Source organism: Schistocerca gregaria, chromosome 11 (assembly GCF_023897955.1).
Source record: "Schistocerca gregaria isolate iqSchGreg1 chromosome 11, iqSchGreg1.2, whole genome shotgun sequence".
Classification (NCBI taxonomy): Eukaryota; Metazoa; Arthropoda; class Insecta; order Orthoptera; family Acrididae; genus Schistocerca; species Schistocerca gregaria.
The window spans coordinates 144,930,638-144,957,843 of NC_064930.1; the positions used below are offsets into that span (position 1 = coordinate 144,930,638).

The 27,206-nt window shown below is 40.9% G+C and overlaps 1 protein-coding gene across 1 annotated transcript in view; it reads left to right on the plus strand.

Moving 5' to 3' along the window:
- LOC126295266 (uncharacterized) overlaps positions 1-27,206 on the plus strand; it is a 710,311-nt gene that overhangs the window by 358,970 nt on the left and 324,135 nt on the right. The window contains exons 32-36 of the mRNA XM_049987689.1: positions 1,814-2,137; positions 3,238-3,416; positions 7,758-7,908; positions 17,592-17,769; positions 26,529-26,588. Coding sequence (XP_049843646.1) covers positions 1,814-2,137; positions 3,238-3,416; positions 7,758-7,908; positions 17,592-17,769; positions 26,529-26,588 — 892 coding nt within the window. The remainder of the gene's footprint in view (positions 1-1,813; positions 2,138-3,237; positions 3,417-7,757; positions 7,909-17,591; positions 17,770-26,528; positions 26,589-27,206) is intronic.

The following is a 27,206-nucleotide window of genomic DNA, read 5'->3' on the forward strand; positions in this document are numbered from 1 at the left end:
CAGTTACTTTGCTCCCCAAATAGCAAAACTCCTTTACTACTTTAAGTGTCTCATTTCCTAATCTAATTCCCTCAGCATCATCAGACTTCATTCGACTACATTCCATTATGCTTGTTTTGCTTTTGTTGTTCATCCTATACCCTCCTCTCAACACACTGTCCATTCCATTCAACTGCTCTTCCAAGTCCCTTGCTGTCTCTGACAGAATTACAATGTCATCGGCGAACCTCAAAGTTTTTATTTCTTCTCCATGGATTTTAACACCTATTCCGTTTTTTTTTTTTTTTTTTTTTTTTTTTTTTTTTTTTTTTTTTTTTTACCTTTACTGCTTGCTCAATATACAGATTGAATAACATCGGGGAGAGGCTACAACCCTGTCTCACTCCCTTCCCAACCGCTGCTTCCCTTTCATGTCCGTCAACTCTTATAACTGCCATCTGGTTTCTGTAGAAATTGTAAATAGCCTTTCGCTCCCTGTACTTTACCCCTGCCACCTTTAGAATTTGAAAGAGTATTCCAGTCAACATTGTCAAAAGCTTTCTCTAAGTCTACAAATGCTAGAAACGTAGCTTTGCCTTTCCTTAATCTTTCTTCTAAGATAAGTCGTAAGGTCAGTATTGCCTCATGTGTTCCAGTATTTCTACGGAATCCAAACTGATCTTTCCCGAGGTCGGCTTCGACTAGTTTTTCCATTTGTCTGTAAAGAATTCGTGTTAGTATTTTGCATCCGTTACTTGTTAAACTGATAGTTCAGATAATTGGAGTATAGTGGCAAAATAAAAAGAACCAGCAGTGTTTACATACCCACTGATATGTTCATCTGCAAAGTTACACTGACACGCAGCTGTGTATTCTTTAAGTTTCACTTTTTTGGGGCAGTGTTTAACACTAGTGTTTGTACAACAGATTATATGAGTAATAATGGTACTCTTCTATTTATGTTGATTTATTGGCATACATCTGTAGAATGCCTCCACTATTGGATCTATCGTCAAAGGCACTGTGCTGAGCAGCCATTACTTGCTAGATTCCTGGGGCATCAACAGTGTTTCCTCTTGGAAACTGATTCCACCATTCACTTTAACTTCTTCACATCCACATGTTCGTAGTCACTTGCAAAGCGATTCGATCTCAAAAACCATTTTATTCGATTCTCACTGATCTCAGTTGCCTCTTTTCATTTGTATGGCACGTTGTCTGTCTTGTGTGTTGCGTGCCGATGTGTGGTCGAATTCCTTGTGAAGTCTCTGTCTGTGCGCTATGACTGCAGTACTGTCCAAAGTGCACAGAGTTAACTTGTTACATATTAAACAGTTCGAATTTTCACACTTTCGCACAAAGAAAAAATGATTCTGCCATTACTTTTAAAAAGATAGCTAATCTCCTCTTCTCCATTTCCCTGATTCACTCTGCATTTTCCGGTCCTTGAAATACAACGTTCACCAAGTAGTGGTCGCTTCGCATCGACGTCCACGGCTTAGCCCGGTACTACACTGCCGCAACCTGCCGGCTGTCGCCACTGTCCCATTCGACGATTGCACGCGAGCAGCACACGTGCAGCGCTGTGCACTCACGAGCCGCGTGCAACATTCGCCCGCCCCTGCTGTAATGGGAAAAAACATCATAGGAAAACTTTGTATGTTCTTCTCCTTCAACTGTAGTTACCCATTCATTGTGTCAGCTTGTATTAAGATATTTGTTTTGATTTCAGTTTGAGTATCCTTCATACTTCAATTTAAATGTGTTTGTTTAAAAAGTATGGAGCTTATTAAGTTTAATCAACTGAATACTGCCTTACGTCACACTGAAACAGCACTGCCACCACAACATCTGCCACTGTCGTGATCTCCGACGTTTACGGCACTGTCCGGTTTGCCGCGGACTCGTCCAGACCCGGCGGCGGACACCGCGAGGACGACATCCCGGTGTCGGACACGGTGACGTCGACAGGCGGTGCTGCCGTTTTGACGCCCGCGACTGCTGACACCGGCAACAGCCGCACCGACGACACCGACGCCAATGGAGTGGTGGGGGAGCAGCCCTCTGGTGACACTGGCTCGGCCGGTGCTGCCGGCAGAAAGCCACCGTACTGTTACGAGGAGCTGATTGCTATGGCCATACTGAAATCGTCACGCAGGTTGGTAGCACTGCTGCAGACTCGTGAATTCCTTCATGAGAATACACTACACCATCCATTACACATGTCTCTTTAGTTGTGTCTTACATGTATGGTAGATGTAAGTTGTTGTTTGTTTGGTCAATAAACATAAGGTCGGTTTGAGCTATTTCTCCATTTGAGTTGTTCTTGTCATACTGGTATAAGTACACTATCTAAAATTGTAAACAGCAACCACACCCTGTTTTCGTCTTCAGTTTTCTGACCGATTTAATGTGGCCCCAGAACTTCCACGCCTGTACCAATCTCTTCATCTCAGAAGAGCGCTTTCATGCAACATCTTCAGTTATTTGCTGACTGTATTCCAATCTCTGTCTTCGACTGCAGTTCCTGTTCTCTAAAAATCCCTCCAGTACTGTGGAAGTTACTTCCTGATGCCTTAACGTGTCTTATGTTCCTGTTTCTCTTCTTGTCAATTTTTTTCCATATTCCTCTTCTAGCTTGTTCTGCAGAGAAGCTCCTCATTTCTCATGTTATCAGTTTACCTAATTTTCATCCTTTTATAGCTCCACATCTCAAATGCATCCATTCTGTTCTTCTACTGTGGTTTTCCCACAGTTCATGATTCACTTCCATGCATGCTGTACTCTACATACACATTCTTAAAAATTTATGTCCCAAATTGCAGTGTATGTTTGATACTGTCAGACTTTGTTGTCCAGGAACACCCTCTTTGTATCTTCCAGTCTGCTTTTCATGTCGTCCTCAGTTAATCATCCCCTACCCACCCAAAGTAGCAGAATGTCATAATTTTGTGATTGCTAGTCTTATAAACAAACAAAATAAAACTGTACAGAGTTGACAACACTAGTTTTCATCAGCTTCAAAGCAGGGAAACCTATAAAACAACAATTGATTTCTCCATTTATACAGGCTCAAGGTGGATATGGGGACTTGTAAAACACACACACACACACACACACACACACACACACACACACACACACACACACACACACACACACTGTAAAGATGCCAAATATGCTCTATCCTTCCAGTTCCAACCCACGGCCCCCTCAGGATAATCTGTACTGAGCTGTTCGCTTTTGTTTGTCCGGCAGGAGAGCGACGCTGAAAGAGATCGTCACCTACATCGCGAGCCGCTTCCCCTTCTTCAAGCGCAGCGAGAAGAGCTGGCAGAGCTCGGTGCAGTGCAAACTCTACTTCAGCAAGTACTTCCTCAAAGTGCCGCTGGCAGTCAGGAACCGCAAGGGCAAGCGCTGCAACCTCTGGTTGCTCGGTGAGTTGTTGACTGTCGGTAGGGTGGCGTTAAGTGACATTACCTCCTCCTCTTTTCCCACACTCGTCACTGATGAAAATGAAACATTTTTATGCTTTCGGCTACATCTGGCAGTTAAAATACCGTGAGCTTTTGATCGAACACTTCCGGTCGTTTCCGAGACGAGTGACTGCTGGTGGCTTGCCGGTACACCGTTACCTACTGTAGCTGCCGGCTGTGATGTCATCTGTGCCTAACTTACTGCCGTACTTGCATTTGGTGTACTTTGACTCTTTTGTTGATGCACTTGCTTCAACCTTACTGATTTGCTGTAGCATTTTAGTCGTGGCTCCACAGTGGTGCATTCCTGACTTACGGTAATCGGGAAATGTGTGCTTTGTGATTTTGCTGCTGGTGCTATGTTTACAGCTCTCACATCAAATGAAAACAATTTTGCATGTTTTCAACTATAGGCACATATGGCATTACGCTAATGATAAAGAACCGAACACGAGATAGTGCAGTAATGGTATTCAGAGATAATTAGCTTCCCAAAATTGATGCTGAAGAGCTTTACAAGAATTTTACGTATCTTTCTCTCGTGAAACACAAGATCTATGGTCACAAGGCATATTACAGCTACTTACTTCTGGAGTAGAATATAAACTGCCTGTTACACAGTTTCCTTGCTTCACAAGTAACCTTGTTAATTTTTATACTGTTTGAATAGTCATGGAAAGCTTATTGTTCTTAGTTCTGGTGTATAAAAATGTTTGTATATTTATTTTATTTTACCACAATATTTGTATTTCATTGTACTAGATTTTCACAGTGCTGTGTGGATGTAAACTTGATTGGAAATGCTACGTAACAGTACGTGATGCAGAGTACAAATAAAAAAAAGTTCTACATTAAAGTGACCACATAGCAAAATACTTTAAGTTGTGAATTATTTTTGAAACAAATATTGTGGCAATGAATACTTATAATTTTGCATTGCTTACCTAGACAGAATATGACAAAACAAAATTGCCCTAACTACAATAACTCTGTATGTCATCTCCAAACAATGTGTCACACTGTTAAACATTGTCATGTGATGCTCCACTGCACGTGCAATTCCAAACAGAAATCTGACTAAAGGTATACGAGCAGAGCAGACACCGAGCGCAGGCTTCCTGCGTCATCATAGCTGTGCCTCCGCAGCAACACCTGCCTTCTGGCACTCTCTGGCAAGTGCTAAAACGAACGTAGGAAAGGTCACGGGAAAATACTGTGAATGGTGGTTTGAGAAGCATTACTTTCAAAGTAAATTTCCAAGTTTCATGTGTTGTTGACCATTTACTCTAGATCAAAATTTAACACACTGAGGACCAGAAGACCAGATATTTATACCATCGTTTAAAGTATTACTGGCACATTTGTGTTTCATATATCTGAATGCACAATGCACGGAAAAAAAGACAAATAGCCTATTTGTGAAAACTTAGCTTTTCTTGTAGCTACACTTTACGTATATTAATTTAAACTGTGAACTTTTCCTGTTTGTGTTTGCTCTACTTGATAGTGATGTTGCTATTGGCCGACTACATCACGTGAACTGTGCTCTGAATATCTGCCGTCATTTGCTTGCAGGATAATGTGACGTGATGTTGGCTGACAAAAGCACATCGCAATCTCGATCAGCACTCCGGAAACTGACATGCTGCGATTGGTGGAATTCCTATTTATACTTTTGTAATACGAAAATATGTGACGTACATGTTGCTCCGCATCGAAGATCTTTCCAAAATGCGTTATTTTTTGCTGTCTTTCATTTCTTAAAGTTCTACGAAGTAGTATGCTTATAAAACCTTTACCATTCAAACGATTGATAAGTTTTACAGTTCAGAGCGAAGGTACACTGTCACTTAACATGAAAAAAGTATATTTTCACCTGTAAAAAGTGTAGCTCTTAATAGGAGATCTGGGACTTTTTCCCCCTTGTCTGCAGCATACACGTCCTGTGTAATTACTACTACTACTACTACTACTACTATTGCTACGTGATGAGGCCCAGTGGAGCGCACACTTCTAAAAGTTTCCTCCTCCGCTGTATTCTGTCCATTGCTGCTATCTGCCATCCGTCCACATCTATTGACAGTTGGTTTAAATCTTCACGGAGGCCATCCCTCCGACGCTTCTCGGGTCTCCCTGGCGGTCTCTTTCCTGTAGGTGTGAAATCCAGGATCTTAAGAGGCCATCTGTGATCCTCCATCCGGGCCACATGGCCGGCCCACTGCATTCGTTTGGCTTTGACAGCTCCTGCTATGTTGGGCTGCTGGTATAGTTCCTCAAGCTCTCGGTTGTATTGGATCGTCATTTCCCCTGTATCTGCATCCAGAACCGGACCGAAGATCTTCCGAAGCACTTTTCTCTCAAAAAGGAGGAGCTTATGGAAGTCCTGTTTCCGGATACTCCATGTCTCACAGCCTTATAGGACAACAGGCTGGATCAGGGTTTTGTACAGTCGAATCTTGAACTGTCTGGAGAGATATCTGGACCGAAGCAATTACGCTAGGCTGTGGTGAGATCGGTTTCCTGCTTGTGTTCTGGCATTTATCTCTGCTTCACATGACGAGTTCTCAGTGAAAAGTGCCCCTAGGTATTTGAATTCTTGCACTCTCTTGTAGAACTGGTCCCCAGCCTGCAGTGATTGTAGACGATCAGCAGTCTGACAGTGACCACGCGTCATAACGGGGTACTCTCTTGGCTTTGTTTATGTTTAGCCCAAGCTTTGGTCATTTTCTCCAGCTCTTCTTCCAACCTGGAGAGTAAACAGATGTCATCTGCTTAGGTTAAGTATGCCAGTCTCTTTCCTTCAATTTCAATCCCTTCGTTCTCTCGAAAGGTCTCGTGTACGATCTTCTCGAGGGCAAAGTTGAACAGGATAGGTGACAACTCATCTCCTTGCCCAAGTTCTGTCACAATTTCAAATTCCCCAGTTACGCGATTTCCCATCTTCACCTTTGGAGGTGTTTCGTTCAGACAGATCTTTATCAGAATGATGAGTTTCTCTGCTATGCAGGCTCTTGCGATGTATGCAGTCGTAGGCCTTCTTAAAATCAACGAATAAAATGTGCAAATCTTTACCATATTCAACCAGTTTCTCAGTGAGCTGCCAGAGACTGAAGATGTGATCTACTGTTCACCGTCCTGGCCGGAGACCTCCCTGGTACTCCCCAATCACCGATTCTGCCACTGGCTGAATTCTATGTATGAGGCAATTGGACAGGATCTCATAGCAGACGTTAAGCAGGGTGATTCCTCAATAGTTGTCACATTTCAGTTTGTCGCCCTTCTTATGTATTGGACAAATGAGAGCTGTTTTCCATTCTCCTGGTAGTTCTTCTTTGGTCCATATTGCCTGTACCAGTTTGTGTATTCTTTCTGCAAGTTTCCCTCCTCCTGCCAGGATCATTTCAGCCTGTATTCCATCTTCACCTGGATTCTTATTCTGCTTAAGGTGTAATGAGTGGTGTTTGAGATTTCCAGCTGGCATGGACTTGGCACCTTTGAGATAGGAGGCTGCTGCCTAAAGATTAAGTTACACAGGAGTGAATGAATGGTAGTGAACAGTGAGGACAGGAATGCAGGGCTTATCGTCGAATTACATTGGTGATTAAATCTTCTCTGATTACCAGTGAAGTCCTTCGAATGAGTTTCTTACTCATCGGTTTCAGGTGAATTGTCCGGTTTGCGTGCAGTTTGTTCCTTTATTGTCGCTAGACGGCAGGACGCGATGGTCGGACAGTTCGTGTGCCTCTGGAAGAGATGTCACTGCTGGCACTGGGAGTGTCAAGAACTGGTGCTGCTTACCTGTTCCACCCACCGTGTCTCTCGAGCTTTCAAATCAAAGTGTTTCTGACAAATTGTAGCTAAAGCCACGTCCTACACATAGCCGAGTTGAAAACTACTGCTCCAGTTGACACGATTGTCATGAACTCATATTTCCACTGCCTCTCTGATGACCGAATCCCGGAATCCGTTCCGTGACAGATGCGGCAGTCTTGTGGATTCGGCCACTACACTGCCCTCTCTCGGCTGTGCCCTGCTGAGTGTTTGCCGACCACCTCTTCCGGAGTTGTGAGATTGGCACACCACTTTTATCCAGGAGCCATAAAGGAACAAATTGCACATGAATGTAATATTGAAGATGAGAATGAAAGTTATCTAAATGTTACAATAATACGACATTATGACTCAGCTGATACTCGAGATGATTTTATTGACTTGAAAGATTTTTATGTTCAGTGGTGTTGAATCTCCTGGTGTTTGCTTTGATATCTGTCTACCAAACTATTACTATGTTCTCTGTTGCAGACCCACAGTATGAGAACATGTTTGAGCGTGGAAATTTCCGTCAACACCGGCGCTCGAAGAGGCCGTCCTACAGAAGCCGCGGCAATGGCGCTGCAGATACCGACGTCGGAGGTGGTGCCGTGTCGTCGTCTGCCTTCCTGCACCATTCCAGGTATGAGCACGGGTCAGTACCTTGTAAGGTGACTGTATCTTCAGACACCTGAGCTGTCATCTCACATTTTTAGTAATCTGCGAATGTTTAAAGAAACCTGATGGCAGTTATAAGAGTCGAGGGACACAAAAGGGAAGCAGTGGTTGGAAAGGGAGTGAGACATGGTTGTAGCCTCTCCCCGATGCTATTCAATCTGCAAGCAACTTCTGTCCGATTTCAACGAAAGAATTTGTGACTGTGAACACTCTATTTGGCAGAAACATAAAGAAAATTCAATAACTCCATGAAGGAGTGAGACACACATTCTATGCTAAATAAATAGTCCATACATCAGTTCCATTTAACTCTGAATTTATGGCAATTAATAGATGAACTTACACTGCAATGAAGGATTTAACATGGATGCCGTTTTGACGGGCACTTCTAGTAATGAAAATAATTCCTTTGATCTTTTCACATACACGTCGCACAATAAATCTACTGCTATGCAGTATTGCACTTTTAGTATTGCACTTTTACTTTACACTAAAATAATATTATTTTTAACAATAATAATACGGCAACAAGACACACGCGTCCGACACAAGTTAAAAGAGGCAAGAGAAAATGAGTAACTGTTCATCGAGAATATCTCGTACATCAAAAAAATGTGTAAAAGGGTACTACTTCTGTCCGTTTTTCGCGCCGCGGTTTTCAAAGTCAGTAACTCAGTGCATCTCTGACGGCGCTTCGACAATAAACAAGTAACGTCACAGGTCTTTCACCTTTTACATTCTTGCAACATTATTTGCTAACTGTAGCTGTTGCCGAGTGACTGCTAGATTAGTGAATGATTTAAAATGATAAGGCAAACACATAATGTTACATCATCATCTCTGTCATGGACAGGGAAAGGCAGACAGTAAAGATCGATGAAACATCCAGGAAAAAATTAATGTTTTTCATTTTTTCTCGCTAACCCCACAGACTTTATTGCTGCGAGCATGCCACATTTTAATCTTTGCCATACACTACAAGGTGTGTAAATAAAGTTACAAGGCAGATTTTTTCCTGAGTAGTGATTCGCGTGCTGACCGGTCTCACCAACTGCTCCATCGGAGGGGGGAGGGGGGGGGGGGCAAGCGAGCCAAGCACAGTTCTAGAGGCACTCGCTGGAGAAACGCTGCTGAAAACATTGCAAGTGCGGGGAGTGTCTCTTTTGAAACATCGTCGAGAAATCGGAACGTCCAAAATGCAGCACCTCTTGGAGCTGCATTTTGATCAAATTTTGTGTAAAAGTGAACAAGACCGGCATGGAAACATTTGAAATTGTTCGAGGCGCCTATAAAGAATACGCCATGTCACATGCTATGGGTTTCATGTGGCATAGGAGGTTCAAAGATGGCTGCAAAGACTCAGAGGGCAATGAACGCTCTGGAAGACTTTCATTGAGCAGAACTGACGAAAATCTGGCCAAAGTGCATCAAGTTTTCAACAGTTACCAAACCGTGCTTCAGCTAGTGACAGAAGATACGATGATAGGAAAAGTGTGCGCAAAACTTGTCTCTAAAATGCTCTCTGATGTACAGGAGGAGCAGTGCCTGGCTGTCTCGCAGGAAATGCTTGAACATTTACAAAGTGAACCTGATCTTTTGGACTAAGTGGTCATCGGTGATGAGACCTGGGTCTTCGAATACGATCCGGAATAGAAGAGGCAAAGCTTAGACAGACAAATCTCATCATCTCCAAAGCCGAAGAAATCCCGCATGAGCAGGTTATGTGTGAGAAGCATGATCATTGCTTTCTTTGACAAAGAAAGAAAGATCCACAAAGAGTTTGTGCCCGCCGGACAGACTGTAAACGGTCTGTAATATGCTGGAGCGGTCCGCCGTTTGAGGGATAGAGTCCACCTGGAGAAGAAAGATGACTGGATGCTCCACCGTGACAATGTGACACTTCACACCTGCTTCTTCATCACTGAAGTTTTGACCCGGTTCAATGTGGCAATGCTGCCACAACCACCCTATTGCCCCAACCTCTGCCCCAGTGATTTATTTTTGTTCCTCCGGATGAAAAGAGGCTGGAAAGTGAAGTGGCTTGAGAGCATCACAGCAGTCAAAAAAGCTTCTACAAGGGTTCTGAACAGCATTCCAGTTGAGGAGTTCCGAGGAGCTTACCGGCAGTGGAAATCTCGCTAACAGTGGCGTGTGGATTCTCAAGGCACCCATTTTGAAGAATTTTTGTCCAATGTGTCAAAGTATTTCTTTAAATTTTGTGTCCTGTACCAGTCTTGAAACTTTATTTATACATTCTGTACTTAGGTGAATGAATGGGTAAAAATAGACAAAAAATAAGTAAAAAATATAACACACAGCCATATGAGTAAAGCAGCATAAGTTCCAGTACACTCTCTGTCAGTCAAAAAAGTTTTTAGGCTATACTAGTAAAAAATATGGAGAAAAGTTGAGATGGTGGGTTTAACACTTAGTTTTCTAAATAGTGCTCCACACTTGAGTTCCATACATGGAATGTTCATACAGCCATGTGAAACTGTTAAAAAAGTCCTTTGCCACGTTGTTCAACTCGTGGATCATATTGGCTTGAATTTTACAAAAGTCTCCATTTCTGGAGTTTGTCATTTAGTGATAGGTCTGTCTGTATTGATAAAGTCTTGTCACATGTGATGAATTTTTCCACAAAAAAATTGTCGGTGTTTTACATTTCAGTCATATTATGGCGAGATTCTGTGGAACGTTGCTCTAGTTTGAGAGGCAAGTTGTGCAGGACAAACTTTGGACACGCTTTTAACAATTTTTAAACATTTTGGAAGCCATCTTCAGCACTTGATTTGTAGCTGTCGCTCCATCACGACTTGTAATACAATGGTGTTGATGCACTATGGCCACATGTCTACTATCTGACATTGCTTGTTTACAACTGACTGTGCAACAAGGCAGCATATACTTCTAATAATTTTGGAATAACAATTCACTTTTTGCCACACAGATCTTAAAAAGATTGGAAATGTAACCACTTACTTGCCCCCACTGTCTGCAGTTGCAGTTTGTTGGTAGAATAATGTATCATTGATAATTCTTCAATTTTATTGGTACAAATACTTTGCAGTGTAAAGTGCTTTCTTGCACCTTACTTAACTGGTCTGATGTAATGTACTGTGAGTGGTAGATTCATAATAAATTAAAATTTTCAATTGTCTTGCCTTTGCCTCAAATGAGCATACACATCGGACAATGGATGACATTTCTACCTACTGAGATCACTTTGTTGACATGTTCCTGATCTAAAAGTTCCCAGTATATTAACAAAATAAGATGATACAAACTGTATGTCACAAAAACTGGCTAAGAACAGTCCACTAACTGAACTAAACTGTGCCAGAGTGGTCTTCGGTGCTTTACATTTATTGTATCAGAGAAATGACTTACATAAAGTTTCATTGTTACAGAAGTGATTTTATTAACATTATATTTAAAATGCAGGGAATTTGTTGAAAGTACTTGTCATAAGCTGCAGAATAACAAACAATTTCTTCACCTAATAATCTTTTGAATTATCCAAATAAATTGTGTGGAATCAGATGAAGTTACTCCAGATAGTTCTTCTTTTAACTTACTTTTGAGTTACTGCTAATTTACAGCATACAGTGTAATGCTAATATTAATTTTGTTTATTCATACAAGATAAATTTTTCAGGTTAAGTGACTTTTACTGTAGAAAAGTTGGGTATCACCCATGCAGTTCTGTCTTCCTGCAAATAAAACCTTGTCTGTACAATAGGCAGATTTACAACATGAATACAGTAGACAGATTTACAACATGTGTTAGAGGCTGGAGGGAGCTGCATGCAACAAACACATATATGCGTCAACAGTGTGTGGCGGAGGGCACTAGACTTGCCACTGTCGTTACCTCCTTTTCCTGTTCCTAGGGTGTATCTGTATCTCTTCCACTCTCCCTTCTTCTGGTCAGCATTCTTTCCTCTGCAGTACCTGGCATTCTGTCAGGGGCCTGGATGGCAGTGGTGTAGTGTCACTCCCACTGCGGCATTTGTGCAGTCATTCAAATTGTCATAGATGTTGGATTTCTAATGTCAGCTGTTAAATTCTTAATGCAGGTTGTAGCAGAAGTTGGTACATTCTCAGTAATAACGGAATGTAGCAAAGCCTTAGTAGTAACTGGTGAAAGTAAGTTCAAAGAAAGAACACCTGATAATAATTATTCAGTAGTAAATGAAGATACAGGATGTTTTAAAAATGACCAGTTCTGCTCTGATGAAAACCTGTTTGGCTGAAAGCTCTGATTGTGAAGGTCTTTCTGTAATGCCTATCTGTGACTCCTCATCTCCGTTATATGGTGAGCGGAAATTTTCCTTTTCATAATATTGTCATTATTCCATTCTAGACTTTCCATTATTTGATTTGTCTCTGACCTTCCCTTTGTGGTGATATTCTACTAATTTTCAGGGAATCCAGAGTTACCATAATGCTACTTCCTATTCGATTAAGCATTTATTATAGCTAGCTTGTCCCAAAGCTGTTGGAATTCCCTTCTGTCCTATCTAGCAGATGAGGGATGAAGTATAGTAACACATGAATCGGTCTTTTTTATGGATTTCTTGTTCAGTTATACCTTTAACACACCTAAGATTACAGTTCCATTGTATGCTTTATTGTGCTCTGAAACATTTAATCTAACTGTAGTGGCTAAAATTTGTTTGTGTGTGTGTGAAAATTCCTGTTCAGTAATATCTTTCATGTTTTTTAAATTTTTATTAACTTTTCTAAATGTATTGCCTTCTTTCCGTACCAAGTCCCATTGTTTATTAATCTTACAATGTGATTTCTGTGTTAATGCCATAATAGCAGATTGTAGGTTAGGTTCCTTACTATTTATTTATAACTTTTCCTTGCAGGAATTGCCAATGTGGTGTTCTATTTGGGTATTATGTACACCTAACTCCATGTTTGTTACAGCAATAGCTTGCTCAGCTTTAATCCAATGAGCATCTATACTCAAATTCAATTCTATTTCTAAATTATCGTTAGCAATCTCTTGTCTATTATTAATTTCAGAGATTCTCTCTTGCATGTATCTGTTCACATTTACCTATCAGTTTGAGCCTTTAATTCATCACCTTGAGGCTTTAATTATTCTACTACTTTAGCATTTTGCACTTTTAAATCTGCTTTGAGCTTCCGTATCTCGCGCATGTAGTGACTCACTGAACACCTACTTTGGAGAAATAATATTTCATATAGAACTGCTCATCTGTTGCTAGTAAATATATATATATACATATATAAAATCAATTACACAAAAGCTTTTAAATGTCCAATGACACACATACCACTACCAAAATAAAAAAAATAAATTAATTTTGGGTTCAGTACAGCTCACCGAAACTGATGGTGTAGCGTAGAATGATGACACTGACAAAACACGGGAGAATTGCTGCAAATGATCCACTGGAGTATTGTTGACAGGTGCACTGCTCTCATAGTTATTGCATTCTGCTGTGATGTTATTGTTGATTTGGTTGTCAGTGACAGTAGCCATAATTGTCAGTATTAAAAGTTACCAATATTCTTAAGTTATGCTGTTTTCTGGTTATCATTGTTGTTATTGATCATTTAATTCACTCCCCATGTTATTTCACTAGGACACCAAAATGCAGTATCTTCGTATGCACTGCAACTTATCACTTCAGAGTTCTGTGATGTAATTTGAATTTAATAGATTCTTGCTGGTTAAATGACAGATTTAATGTTCTTCAACAAAGTCATCAGACTGCAGGTGTTACACTGATATTCATGGTGATTCGCTCATGAACCGTAACCAAACGATTTTACTTGGCCCACCTTGAAAATCTCTTCGGGTTTGCTGCCGGATCCTAAAATCAACTTGACTCGATATTTCGGCGATCTAACTGGTCGCCATCTTCAGGATAATGCTGCTTGCTGATGAGTCCCGCTAAGAACTAACGCCTGGCTGCAAAACGACGTCCTATATAGCCCACCGTGCAGTACACGGCGCGTGCGCCGCCCGTCACAGTTGCTGCCCTCCAAGACAGGGAAGGGGCGCCGCCCCTGGTAGAACTTTGCGGCAACGATATATCGCACTCATGGTCGCACCGAAGAACGTTCAATTTTGATGCGGGATAGTACCGGATTCCACGTCCTGCTAAGAGGAAACCCATTGTCTCTATTCATTAAATAATCCGCCAACCTAATTTCAATCGCCTCTTTATAAACACTATTCCAAAAACTGGAAATGTTGGCAACTACCACCGTTTCGTCATATTTCATGCCGTGTCCCTCATTTAAAGTGTTCTGCTACTGCCGATTTTTCCGTCTGTTGTAGCCTCGTATGGCGTTGATGTTCCACACACCTGTCATGAACTGTGCGGATCGAACGACCAATGTAAGCTTTCCCACACTGACACGGAATTTTGTATACACCGGGTTTCCTAAGCCCCAGATCATCTTTTACAGAGCCAAGTAGTGCCCTAATCTTAGAAGGCAGCAACTGTGACGGGCGGCGCACGCGCCGTGTACTGCACGGTGGGCTATATAGGACGTCGTTTTGCAGCCAGGCGTTAGTTCTTAGCGGGACTCATCAGCAACCAGCATTCTCCTGAAGATGGCGACCAGTTGGATCGCCGAAATATCGAGTCAAGTTGATTTTAGGATCCGGCAGCAAACCCGAAGAGATTTTCAAGACTTATTACGCCGGGAAAGCCTACGAAGTTGGCCCACCTTGTTTCCCCATTAGCATGAGTATGGACTTCTTCACCACATCCTGGAGCACGCACTAGGAGTATAGATTTTGCTACTGCAATATCCCATTTGATAAACGTACTTCTCTAGTTAATCTGATGTATGTTCTCGTTCTCAAATACATAATTTGCCCCACATCATCAAGAATATGTAGATTCTGCCTGTAGCCACAGATATTACTTCACACAACACCAAGGAAGCTCCTTAGACTAGACAGGAAGAATGTTACACCCATCTGCAACTGATGAAATTTCTCCTGAATTGAGCTGTTTTTAAAACGACATTTATATCTTCATTACCATATTGAAAATTATTCTCGAATTCTTGCACATTATCTCAGTTACTTGTTTTGCACTGTCTACACTCCTCTCGGCAAGTTAGCAGCAGTTTAGATTAGATTAGATTAGATTAATACTTGTTCCATAGATCATGAATACGACACTTCGTAATAATGTGGAACATGTCAGGTTAATGAAAGATGTCTGTACAAGATATTACATTACACAAAATATTGCATGACACTAATGCTTAAGTTAGTTTTTTTCCCTCCCTTAATTTATATCTAAAAATTCAGCCAATGAGTAGGAGGAGTTGTCATCCAGAAATTCTTTTAATTTATTTTTAAATGTTGGTTAACTATCTGTCAGGCTTTTGACGCTGTTTGGTAGGTGACCAAAGACTTTTGTGGCATCCTTTCTCCCGGTGTTATAGCTATGCACACTGCTATTACTTTTGAACTGGGTTGGATTGTTACCAACAAATTTCATAAGTGAATATATATACTGCGAGGATCCCTAGATCCTTAAATAGATATCTGCAGGATGACCGTGGGTGGACTCCAGCAATTATTCTGATTACATGTTTTAGAGCAATGAATACTTTTCTACTCAACAATGAATTACCCCAGAATATGATACCATACGAAAGCAGTGAATGAAAGTAGGCATAGTAAGCTAATTTACTGAGATTCTTATCACCAAAATTTGCAATAACCGTAATAGCATACGTAGCCGAACTCAGACATTTCAGCAGACCATCAATGTGTTGCTTCCAGTTTAACCTCTCATCAATGGACACACCTAAAAATTTTGAAAATTTTACCTTAGCTACAGACTTCTGTTCAAAGTCTATATTTATTACTGGCGTTGTGCCATTTGCTGTACGGAACTGTATATACTGTGTTTTATCAAAATTTAAAGAGAGTCCGTTTGCTGAGAACCACTTAATAATTTTGTGAAAAACATCATTTACCATTACATCACTTAGTTCTTGGTTTTTGGATGTTATTACTATACTTGTATCATCAGCAAAAAGAACCAACTTTGCATCCTCATCAATATGGAATGGTAAGTCATTAATGTATATCAAGAACAGTAAAGGACCTAAGACCGAACCCTGTGGGACCCCGTGCTTGATAGCTCCCCAGTTTGAGGAATCAGCTGTTGTATTAACATTACATGAACCACTTATTTCAACTTTCTGCATTCTTCCAGTTAAGTATGAATTAAACGATTTGTGCACTGCCCCCCTCAAACCATAGTGATTTAGCTTATCTAAAAGAATTCCACGATTTACACAGTCAAAGGCCTTTGAGAGATCACAAAAAATACCAATGGGTGATGTCCGGTTATTCAGAGCATTTAATATTTGATCAGTGAAAACGTATATAGCATTTTCTGTTGAAAAGCCTTTCTGAAGCTCTGAATTGAACACTGTGATTGTGATGAAATACTTACAAAAGTATTGCCTTGTACGTGTATACAGCGATAGGAAGAAATTGTGTACACTTATTATAAATCCAATAAAGAAAAAGCACGTTTAAATGTATGGTCACAACAAATAGAAAAAGAGCCTAACAGATAGTGTGATCTGTCCAAATGCTATGACACACACAAATAAGTAATTGTGTTTGTTAAATTATTGAGAAGATGCAACACTTAATTCAATGCTGGTTGAGAAAGCATAGTGCGTACTACCAAAAGAACAACGAATAAGTCCAAAGTCGATAGACAGATAGAAATACTCTTGATGTTTAATTGTTTGTAGCTGAAAGAAACGGTAATAAGTCAGTTTGTCGATTTTATGGAGTGTACCGAGACATCACATTGTCTTTGGTGAGAGTCACCAGATATGATTCTGACAAATGTGTGCTGCATATTTGGTGCACTCGTCGCAGTGAGAGGTACTCGTTATTCGTGGTTGTGTGCTTAGAGGTTGTATCCAGTCGCGTATCTCTGTTTCTTAAAAAAATGTCAAGTCATCGTATGCACCTGTTTTGGTATGTGCCAGGGCTTTGTATTAGACACATTTGCTCATCACCTCCAATCTGGCAGTGGCTGTCCACTGTGCCTATCAATTACATTGTTGGGTGACAGTGAACATGGTGTCAATCTGTGTCCTGCTGTATGGTGCGAACTGTGATAGCTACTAGATGTACACGACATGGGTCATGCGGGGAGTTTAGTTGTTGCAGTGTGTGCTAACACGGACATCGGATGAGCACTCTGGCAGCATGTAGCATTGTCAGCTGAGCACCCTCTGTCAGCTAGTAGGTGGTCGAGGAAGCTCCACACTATGCCACCTAACGTGACCCTTCAGGTACTGCACGCCCTTGAAATGTGGTGGTGGTAGGTGAACTGTGATTCCCAGCCTGCATAGAGTCTCGGTCTTGGGTGTGGTGACGTCAGCTAGCAATACTGTTTTATTCCAGTGCCTCAATGATAGCTCTTTCTAGTGTGTAAATATTTTTAATCATATATTTTTGTGTGGTAAAGTAACTAGATAATCATTATGTTCACAGTAAGCTATTTCTGTGTCAGTAAATCAAGAAGTCAAATTAATTATTAATATACTCTTTACCGAGTTGTTTTGTTCATCTGTATTTGTTTGAAAAACCTGATTTTCAAGGTCTATTCCAATTTCTGATAGGAACGACAGTGCTTCATTTGAAGAAAGTAAACTTCAAAACGTTACCCACGATGAGGTGGCGACGGAGCAAGAGACATCAGCACACATCATCAATAGTAGTGTTCCAACACAAGGCATTATCTCACGAGAGGATAATCACTTCCACAGTGCAGATAATGTGAGTATGGCGAACCACAACTTTTCTGTCTTCACATGCAGTTCCTGCCTACAGATCATTTCACCAAAATACAGCACGCATGTGTTCAGCCACATTTGTAGTGCAGAGCCACTGTCTCATGTTTGTAGGCGCTGTTCTGAAGTGTTTCTCACTGATTTTGCCCTAAATAAACGTTTGAGAATGAAAAATAATGACAGGACTCCTGACTGCACACTCATTTGCTGAAACTAGAAAGATATGTGGCTTTCACGTTTTATGCAAAGCTGCAGCCAGTTCAAAACACCACATGCCTGTTTTTTTCAGTACAATCACTGGTACTGGTTAATATAAGCAAGCCACTAACATTGATCATATATCATAGGTTATAATGTTTCTTCCTCTTAGCGTTCTTCTTGTGAGCAAATTCCATCAATTTTCGAGAAATGACAGCTAACTTGTACATCTGTAAATTGTTACAGTATCAGTTATGATCTATTTATATTGCTGTTATGTAAGAAATGAAATCCTCTTTTTCATGTTAATGTAAATATATCTTTTCATAAACTCCAGAGATTGCTCAGTGAAGCTAACTAAATGTTTTCCAACACCTCTTAATAGACCCAAGAACAACTGACAGGTAATTAATGTTTTCAGAGAAACTATATATCTGCGGCATCATGGAGTTTGTCCTGTCAATCTCTTTGACGTGCACAGCAGACACAATAGTGACAGTTAATACTATATGGCAGACAAACTCCAGTTGGCTGCGATGTTCATTATCATCGTGTGGTTGGGGGAGGGAGGGGGGACACATGGATGACCCGAATCACATACTTTCAGGATACAAGGAAAAACCTTATATAACAGTATACTGAAGGTAAACATTGCCCACGATTGTGCAAGCACTAGGAGTACGAATGTAAACGCGATCAGTTGTGTGAAATTACATATTTCTCTCACTAGCTGTGCAATGAAAGGTAAGAAAGTCTGTGAGTGTAGTTAGTATCAGAAACAAAGTATTGATGCAATAGTTTCTTATACAAGAATAACTATAATTTTGCAGTCTCTTATGATCGATTGGGTGTGTGAGGAAAGTAATCAACTGACAACCCTGGGAGTGATCTGGCAGTGCTTTGTTGCTCTACTCGGATATCCCTTCCAGATACTCATTCCGAGTTTCAACTCTGTACAGCAACCGCACAATTTTTGAGAGCGCCAGCAGTGAAGTTTTTTTTTTGATGGATATTACAAAAATGGAACATTGAAATTTAGAGCAATGTTATGCCATTAAGTTAAAAGTTAAAACAGGCCTGTGGGAAACATTCCTTATCGAGACCACAAGATTCCCTGTGCCACAAATTATTTTTGGATGGCGGAGAATACATTGAAGGTGAACCTTGCTCTGGGAGACCTTCAACTTCAAAGACCTGTGTGTGCATAAAGAATTTGTTCCTCTAGACCAAACTGTCAACCAAGTATTTTATAAAGATACACTTGTAAAGCTCAGGAAAAGGGTGAGAAGAGTGAAACTGGACATTGCAGACAAACGGATGCTACTCCGTTAAAACACCCCATGTCACGAGGTCGTTTCCATCGTGGAATTTTTGACCTCAAAAGTCATTCCCGTTATTCCTCAGCACCCCCGCTCACCTAATCTGAATCCCTGTGAGTTTTTTTTTCTTTTCCCAAAATGAAAAGGACATAATTTTGGGAACATTCAAACAAAGTGCCCAGCATGTAAAAGGCTCTGCGAGTTGAAGCCTTTCAGCACTGCTACCAAGACTGAGAATGGCTACTTCTACTCACATGGACTGCTTCAAAGGTGACACTACTTTTATTTGGAGAAAAAAAAGTAAAAACTTTGCTAGGAGTTCCATTACTTTTCTCACATACACCTCACATTAGTAATTGTTTATGTAATGGTCCAAATTTCTACCCATGCTTCTTCACTCCGATCCCCCAAACTCAGTATATGATTGATTATTATTCATCAGTTTACGCATGAAAAATAAGTTTATTATTCATCAATGTACACATGAAAAGTAATTTCAAAGTTCTGTCTTTATACAACCGTTTTTACATACACCAAGAGTAGTTTAGCTGATATTAAAATGATTCTTCTAGCTCATAAGCAACACTGTCCACAATGAACAGCCAATATACCCCCTTTAAGAGTTCGTGACACATAAGAAAACATTCACTTATTATGCAGTTTCAGTGTGAATACATTGTCACAATCAAAATTGATGATTTAGCCGTATATACACGTTATATACATGCACCAAGAAGAGCAAGAACATCCCCAAAACTCACTGAAATCTGTGATTAACAAGTCTGATGGGGGGGCCCCTTGTGATAAATTCAGATTTTCTTCTCTTCACATAGTCTATCCACCGCTACCATTTCCTTCCTCGATTTCGGCATTAGTGTTTAGCTCGACAACTACTATGCGACCTACATCCCAAACTAGCAATGTGAGCTGTTGATTTTTACAAATGTGATCTTCACAATTCTGTTCAGTGGTAGAAGACCAAGAGGGGAGGGTAGTTTCATAGATATTAATGTCTTGTGCACGTTGCCTGCTATACACGTACTTCCTTTGTGGCATTTAAGATGGCAGCTTTTGCAGGTCAATCTGCCCAATTGCAAAAACACGTACTTCCTTTGTGGCATTTAAGATGGCAGCTTTTGCAGGTCAATCTGCCCAATTGCAAAAACACGAAGACACATCCGGGTGAGTCAAAACATTGTGACCACCTGCGTAATAGTGTAGTAGCATTTTGGCACAGTGTTGTAACATAATACAGCAGCTATTCTGCACGGCACGTATTTGACAGGTCATCAGTAGGTATCTGGGGAAAAGTGATACAAAATGTCTACCCACAGCTCACAGTGTTGTCATAAATTACAGGTTATTGGTTTTGAGGGCATGGAGCTAGCACTGAATAGCATCTCAGATGTGTTCAATCACATTCAGATTTGTATAATTTACCAGGGAAGATGTGAGTTCACTGCCATGCTCCTCAGACTGCTGTAACACGGTTGTGGCGTTCTGACAAGGACAGTTATCCTACTAGAACGTGCCATAAGTGTTCCGACAAGTGCATTAACCTGGTGCAACAAAAAACTTAATTTATCTGACCAAGGGAAATGTCTCCAGTCTAATTTTGATGAACCCAGTGTGCACTGATATTGTAATTGAAGGTGTCCTGGGGTAAACCGGAGAACACACATGGGTTATCTGCTGTGGGGCCCGATGTTCCACAGTGCGCACTGAATGCTGTGCTCCAGAAGACGTGTCTCTGCAGTGCACCGTACTGTCTCACCAGATTTGCCACAGATCGCCGCCTATCGTGCTTGACAGAGAGCACAAGCCTCAGGCCCCCACATTTTGTGGGTCGGAGGGGATGCCCGGCATCTTGTCGCCTATTTGCCGTATCACCGTCCTTCAGTGCTTTCCAGAGATGTTCAGAACATTCCACCAGCTTTGCCATTTCGTAGATAATTATTCCCAGTCCCTACAAACCTGACTTGTGTAAATCTTTTGCATGTCAGTGGATTTCATCGTGTGTAGGCCATATCGTTTGTGGGATGATTTACATTTGTCTTTGCCCTGCTTATATACTGTCCCTACTGCATTACATGCCAGAAACGCCACCAATGGTTTGCTTCTCACTTTATAATTGATTGAAGGGTGAGCAGCATTGCTGAAACTTATTGACAGTTAATGGAGATTGTGCCACCCCTGCTGTAAAGATACTGATAACAGTTTGGGGTCCCATAAATACTGTGCTACATGGCTTTTAATTGGTGATGTCAGTGCCCATATCAGGGTAGATGACAGAGTTCCCACACACAGTCATGTAGCATACGTAAAAAAAAAAGGCAGGTTATTCCCTTCCGACACAGTTTTTCATCCTGCTATCCTCATTGCCTTAACCTGCATTCTACGTATATCTGCACAGGGTGTTTGAAAAAACTAATGAAACTGGTGGGGCCTTTAGCATGTCAGCCATATTCTTTTGGTAGGTCTCGAGAGTCTGAAAATGATGTCCTTTTAAGACACATTTCAATTTTGGGAAATTTCTTTTCCTCAACACTAGTTGTCGATACCAGTGTTGTTTTTTCGAATTTTGCACAGGTCTTTATGATGTCACTTGCTTAACTGAAGACTTTCATACAATTTTATACACAGTATGTTACATTTGAAGATAAAATGTATAAAAAGGAATTACTTTATAAAGAATTATGGTTACAATCGATAAGTACTGACTCCGAATTTACAATTCAGATTATTTTTTTAGAAACATTTGAAGTTATTTGCACACACCAGAAATTTCTATTATTAATTACACAATCCTGCACTATTTACTATGTTTATTTCTGGATTAATATATGAAATAATAATCGAAATTAAAGCTAGTAGAAATTCATTTGTTAAGAGAAATTGGAAACCCTTTGGAATAAGGTTATTTTCGCAGAATGAGAGAGTCGTGAGTGTGCCTATGATGAGATCGGATGTATTTTTGTATTTTGTGCGAACAATGTAATTTCAGCTTTGTTACTGGGAAAACTCATAATCTTGTATGATATACTAAAATGTGAGAAAATATAATTATGTAAAAACAAAAATTTCTGCAACAATGATCTTCAAATTTGTTTAGTTCAATTTAACTGTGAGGACGTAAAATGTGAGATGTCAGCTTCAAGAATCAGACCCCTAGACAAGAAGAAGAATTGGAGCCAACTCAAAACAGCAAGCTAAGTAAACTAGAAAGATTCTTGTAATCTTTGCTCCCCTCAAATTTTTCATACAAGACTTTGCTTATTGTAGACAATAGGCGCAATGAGGATGGATGGGGGAGATTACAGGCTCTGATCAGCTGAGTAGGGGATGGAGCGGGGGCTGTGGAGCAACAGGAATGCCTTTAGAGTGACACGGGACGTTATCACGATGCGGCATCCACTTGTCTGCAGTGCCGAGTCGCACTCGATTCAGCCTTTTCCTGACCATTTCGAGACAAATCTGTAAAAGATTTGTTCCAGAGGAACAACTCCTTTATGTGAGATACCCTTACTGTCAACAGAGCAAATTGGAATTGTTTTAAACTTCAGTTTGATCATTTGAGTTTTTTTAATGGAGGAGATGTCTCGGTGTTTCACTCCTCATTTTCACACTTTATTTGAGGATCGCACACAAAAAGCCAGGATTCGTCACCTACGATCATACAAGTGAATCATTTGTAGTCGTCGTCAGTCCTGTCGAGAAGATCAATGCACGCATGTTGTAAATTGTCTTTCTGTTCAGTTGTGAGGTTTTTTGGCACACACCTTTCAAATGTTCAAAACTGCAGTCGAAATTTGTTGTACCATGAAGGTTTTCTGAAAGGTCACTCGTCCTGCTGATCTCTCGAGAGCATGCACGTGTTTGGCGTTTTTGTTAGTTTTTGAAGTTGAAGGTCTCCTTGGGCGAGGTTCGTCTTCAAAGTGTTCTCGGCCTTCCGAATATGATCTCTACCGGCAAGAAACTTGTGCTGTCAGTACGGAATGTTCCCATTGCCCTGTTTCAACTTCTTAAAGGTCACAGTCAAAGATTCACCAAGTTTAACACAAAACTTGATGGCATAACATTCGTGTAAATTCTGCTGTCCCATTTTTGTTACACTCGTAACAAAAACGCAACTTCAGTGATGGCGCTATCAAAAATTGTGCTGGATGGAGCTGAAACACACTATAAGCATCTGGAAGGGACAAACAAACCAGTCTACACAAGTAGAGCAATGCAGCATTGACAGTTCGTTTGCAGTGTTGCTAGTCTGATTACTTTTCTCACACACCTTGTATACAAAGCATGCCACATTACAGTGCACAGTAAAATAGTGCAACATACCAATACCATCAGTTTTCTTTCCTATTCAATTTTGCATATCAACTGAGAAAAAATTACTGACTGTGTGCCATTGGATTCCTCTAATCTCTCATATCACTTCTCTCCAGTCCTGTGCCAAATGAACAGTGGCAGTTGCACACTGATAACAGAATCTACTTCAAGTATCAGTTCTGTAAATTTACTGATAGGGTTTCTTGAGAAATGTGGCATCTTTCTGTTTGGGATTCCCATTTAAGTGCCCCAGGACTTCCGTTGCACTTTCATAAGGGCATACTTACTGTTATAATCTTCACATCCCGTTTCTGAATTTATTTTGGTGAGAATTGTGAAAACTGGAATAATACTCTAGAATTCTGTTAAACTTCCATTTTAATTTTTTTTATGTTCATCATCCTCCTATGTCCAGTTTTGGTTTTTTTCCCCCTCTCGCCTTCCCCTTTTTGTGCAGTATTTAGTTGTGCTATTTGTACCACTTCACATTTCTGTCTTTCATTTGCTGTGCTACCCACTTCTCCTAGCCAATCATCTCATAAACTGGGGCAGTGCGTCTCAGTGTTCCGTCGTTGCCTTCGTGCTCTGACACCTCCGCTTTCATCTCTGTCTCCCCTCATACTCGGGACAGACTCGCCTTTTCGAGGTGCGTTCACACCTGTGCACCACGAGGCTAGTGGCCGTGTGGCTGTAGAGTGCCGCACACCGAATTAGAGGTGCCTAGTGTGAGCACAGGTGTGAACAGAATCACTCACACGCACACCTCGAGGAATAGGCACGTGTCTACACACGTGCCTCTGTTTGAGTGCAGTGCTAGCACAGTCGACGGTGACTAGGTGCGAGGTGCACGGTTTCAAATGGTAAACGCAGATTCGGCCTAGGCTCTGAGTGACATGTCCTTTGTTTCCAAACTTTTCCAGTCTGCACCTCTTCATACTTGAGGAGGAAAGTGGAAGTATTGAAACTGGGTAGTTTCCCTCATTCCTTTTTTTTGTGTGTGTTTGTATTAGCAAATACTTTGGAGTTTCTTTTATAAGTAATTTGTTTTAGTAGTAGTACTGGGCTGTGATGAATAAACATTATTCTTATGTAATTAATGTCCACACCCGGTAGCTGAGTGGTCAGCGTGACACTGTCAATCCTAAGGGCCCGGGTGCGATTCCCAGCTGGGTCGGAGATCTTCTCCGCTCAGGGACTGGGTGTTGTGTTGTCCTAATCATTGTCATCATTTCATCCCCAATGATGTGCAACTAGGCGAAGTGGCGTCAAATCGAAAGACTTGCACCAGGCGAACGTTCTACCCGACAGGAGGCCCTCGTCACACGATATTATTAGTTATGTAATTATTGTGAAATAAATGACAATATGGAATGATACTATTACCTGAACGTCCTTTCATTCTTTTTTACACGAGGCAGACCACTCATCTGTAACTGGCTGATGTGGTGTGCGACACACAGAGAAGTGTGACAGAAAAGTGTTCATATCAGCTTTCGAGCTAGTAGATGTATTCCTGCACACAGTCACCAAAACTTATATTTGTGGCCACGGTGCAACTGACTGTCGTTTACCAATAGCAGTTGCCTCGGCGGGTGGAAATGTGGCTGGGAGGGGATAGGGAAGGACATGTGAGGCGAGTAGGGGTAGTGGAATAGTGTGAAGCGCATATTTCGACAGATGGCTCGGGGCCAGAACATTCAGGTAAATGGAGTTCAGACACTAGAACATGTAGGATGTATGGGGGGGGGGGGGGGTGAAGGGAGAGGAGGAAAGAGAGGAAGGGGGAGAAAAGGGGGAGACTGGGAGGGAAGACAGGAGGAGAGAGGGGGGGGATGTATTACATGTTTTCAAGACTTGGGTGATAGCGAAGTGTTGGTCAGTGGCTGGTTAAGACGTTTGCTGGTGTCAGAGATGACATGGGAGGTCTGTGTATGGATGAGTTGGATAGGATGCTGTCTGTAAGGAAAGACTCTGGTAGGGTTATAGGAAATTTCAGCAATGTTCTCGTCGATGTGAATTAAATTTTTCATTGCATACAAAGTAGTATTCTCTGTACAGTTCTGCAGTTTCCCCTCAAACATATTTTCATACTTTAAAACAAATAAAAAAACTATATGTGCACTGATTAATATTTCTGTATAAGCTTTACATGCAAATCTTCAGAACTGAAGGATAAACAGCTAATTCTACATTTCAGTATGAATGTCATAGGAAAGTTTTTGTAGATTGTAAATATTTGCGGATTAAAGGGGACCACAAACTGAAAAGCAGAAGTATTGAATCTTTGATAGGCACACACAGGAGAAGGCAGACTTATGTGTATGTGTGCCCCCCCCCCCCCCCCCAAATCTCTCTCTCTCTCTCTCTCTCTCTCTCTCTCTCTCTCTCTCTCTCACACACACACACACACACACACACACACACACACACACACACACACACACACACACGCGGGACAATATTGGTGTGCTTGGTGTGTGTGTGTGTGGGGGGGGGGGGGGGGGGGGGGTTGTGTCAAAGGAAAACTTCTGAAAGCTAGCAAGTTTTCCTTCTTTTATGTGTGCCAGTTGACAGCTCAACACTTCAGATTTTCAGTAAGTAATCTCCCTTAATCCAAAACTATTTAATTCTACATTTCTTGATCTTTATGTAATAGGGGGACACTGTAATTGTGAATGATACCTCAGCAGTCCAATGTTGGTAGAATTTTGAAATGTCTGTATGGGTTCCAGTAGTGCATATATCAAAGCCCAGTCCTTGGAACTGGATTCTTCACTATATTTTCTTTTACTTGTTAGAGGCAGTCTTCATGTAATGGCTGCAATTTCTGCATATAACTATCTGCAGAGCCACAGTGATTAAAATTATGTTTATTGTCTTTCTCATTGGTTTGTTACAGACTGATTCATTTCCTGATGACCCACTTCCCATTTGTGATCTGCAGACCATTAAGAAAGAGGTATGTAGCTGCTACGTATCAGGTCAATTCTTTGCTTGTCTCAGTAATGTTGTTGGGTGTTACGTAGCTCTGAACTATCAACATGTCAGTGAATGGATAGAGCAGCAGTACTCTCTGTGTACCTCTGTTATTTTCTCCTATGTAAGAAATGTTGTACAAATTATCTGATCATTGATGTTGAAATAACAAATATTATTGAATGTAAGTATTAAACGGAAATGTTTACAGACAGTATCTTACATGTAGTGATGGCTGCATGATACATAAAAAAAAAGAAACAAATAGCGGAGATGCTGAATCACAGTTAGGCACAACAAAAAACCTGTCACAAATACCGTATTTACTCGAATCTAAGCCACACCTGAAAAATGAGACTCGAAATCAAGGAAAAAAAATATTGTCCCGAATCTAAGCCGGACCTGAAATTGTGAGACTCAAAATTCAAGGGGAGAGAAAAGTTTTAGGTCGCATCTCCAAATAAAAACAAAGTTGGTCCACTGCAATATGAGAAACAATTTAGGTCTAATGAAAGACCATACAGCTACAGTAGTTTGGTTCGAGTCGTAAGCTTAGCATTTAAGCTTTACCAGTTAGCCGTTGCTATGTGTGAGGTGCTCT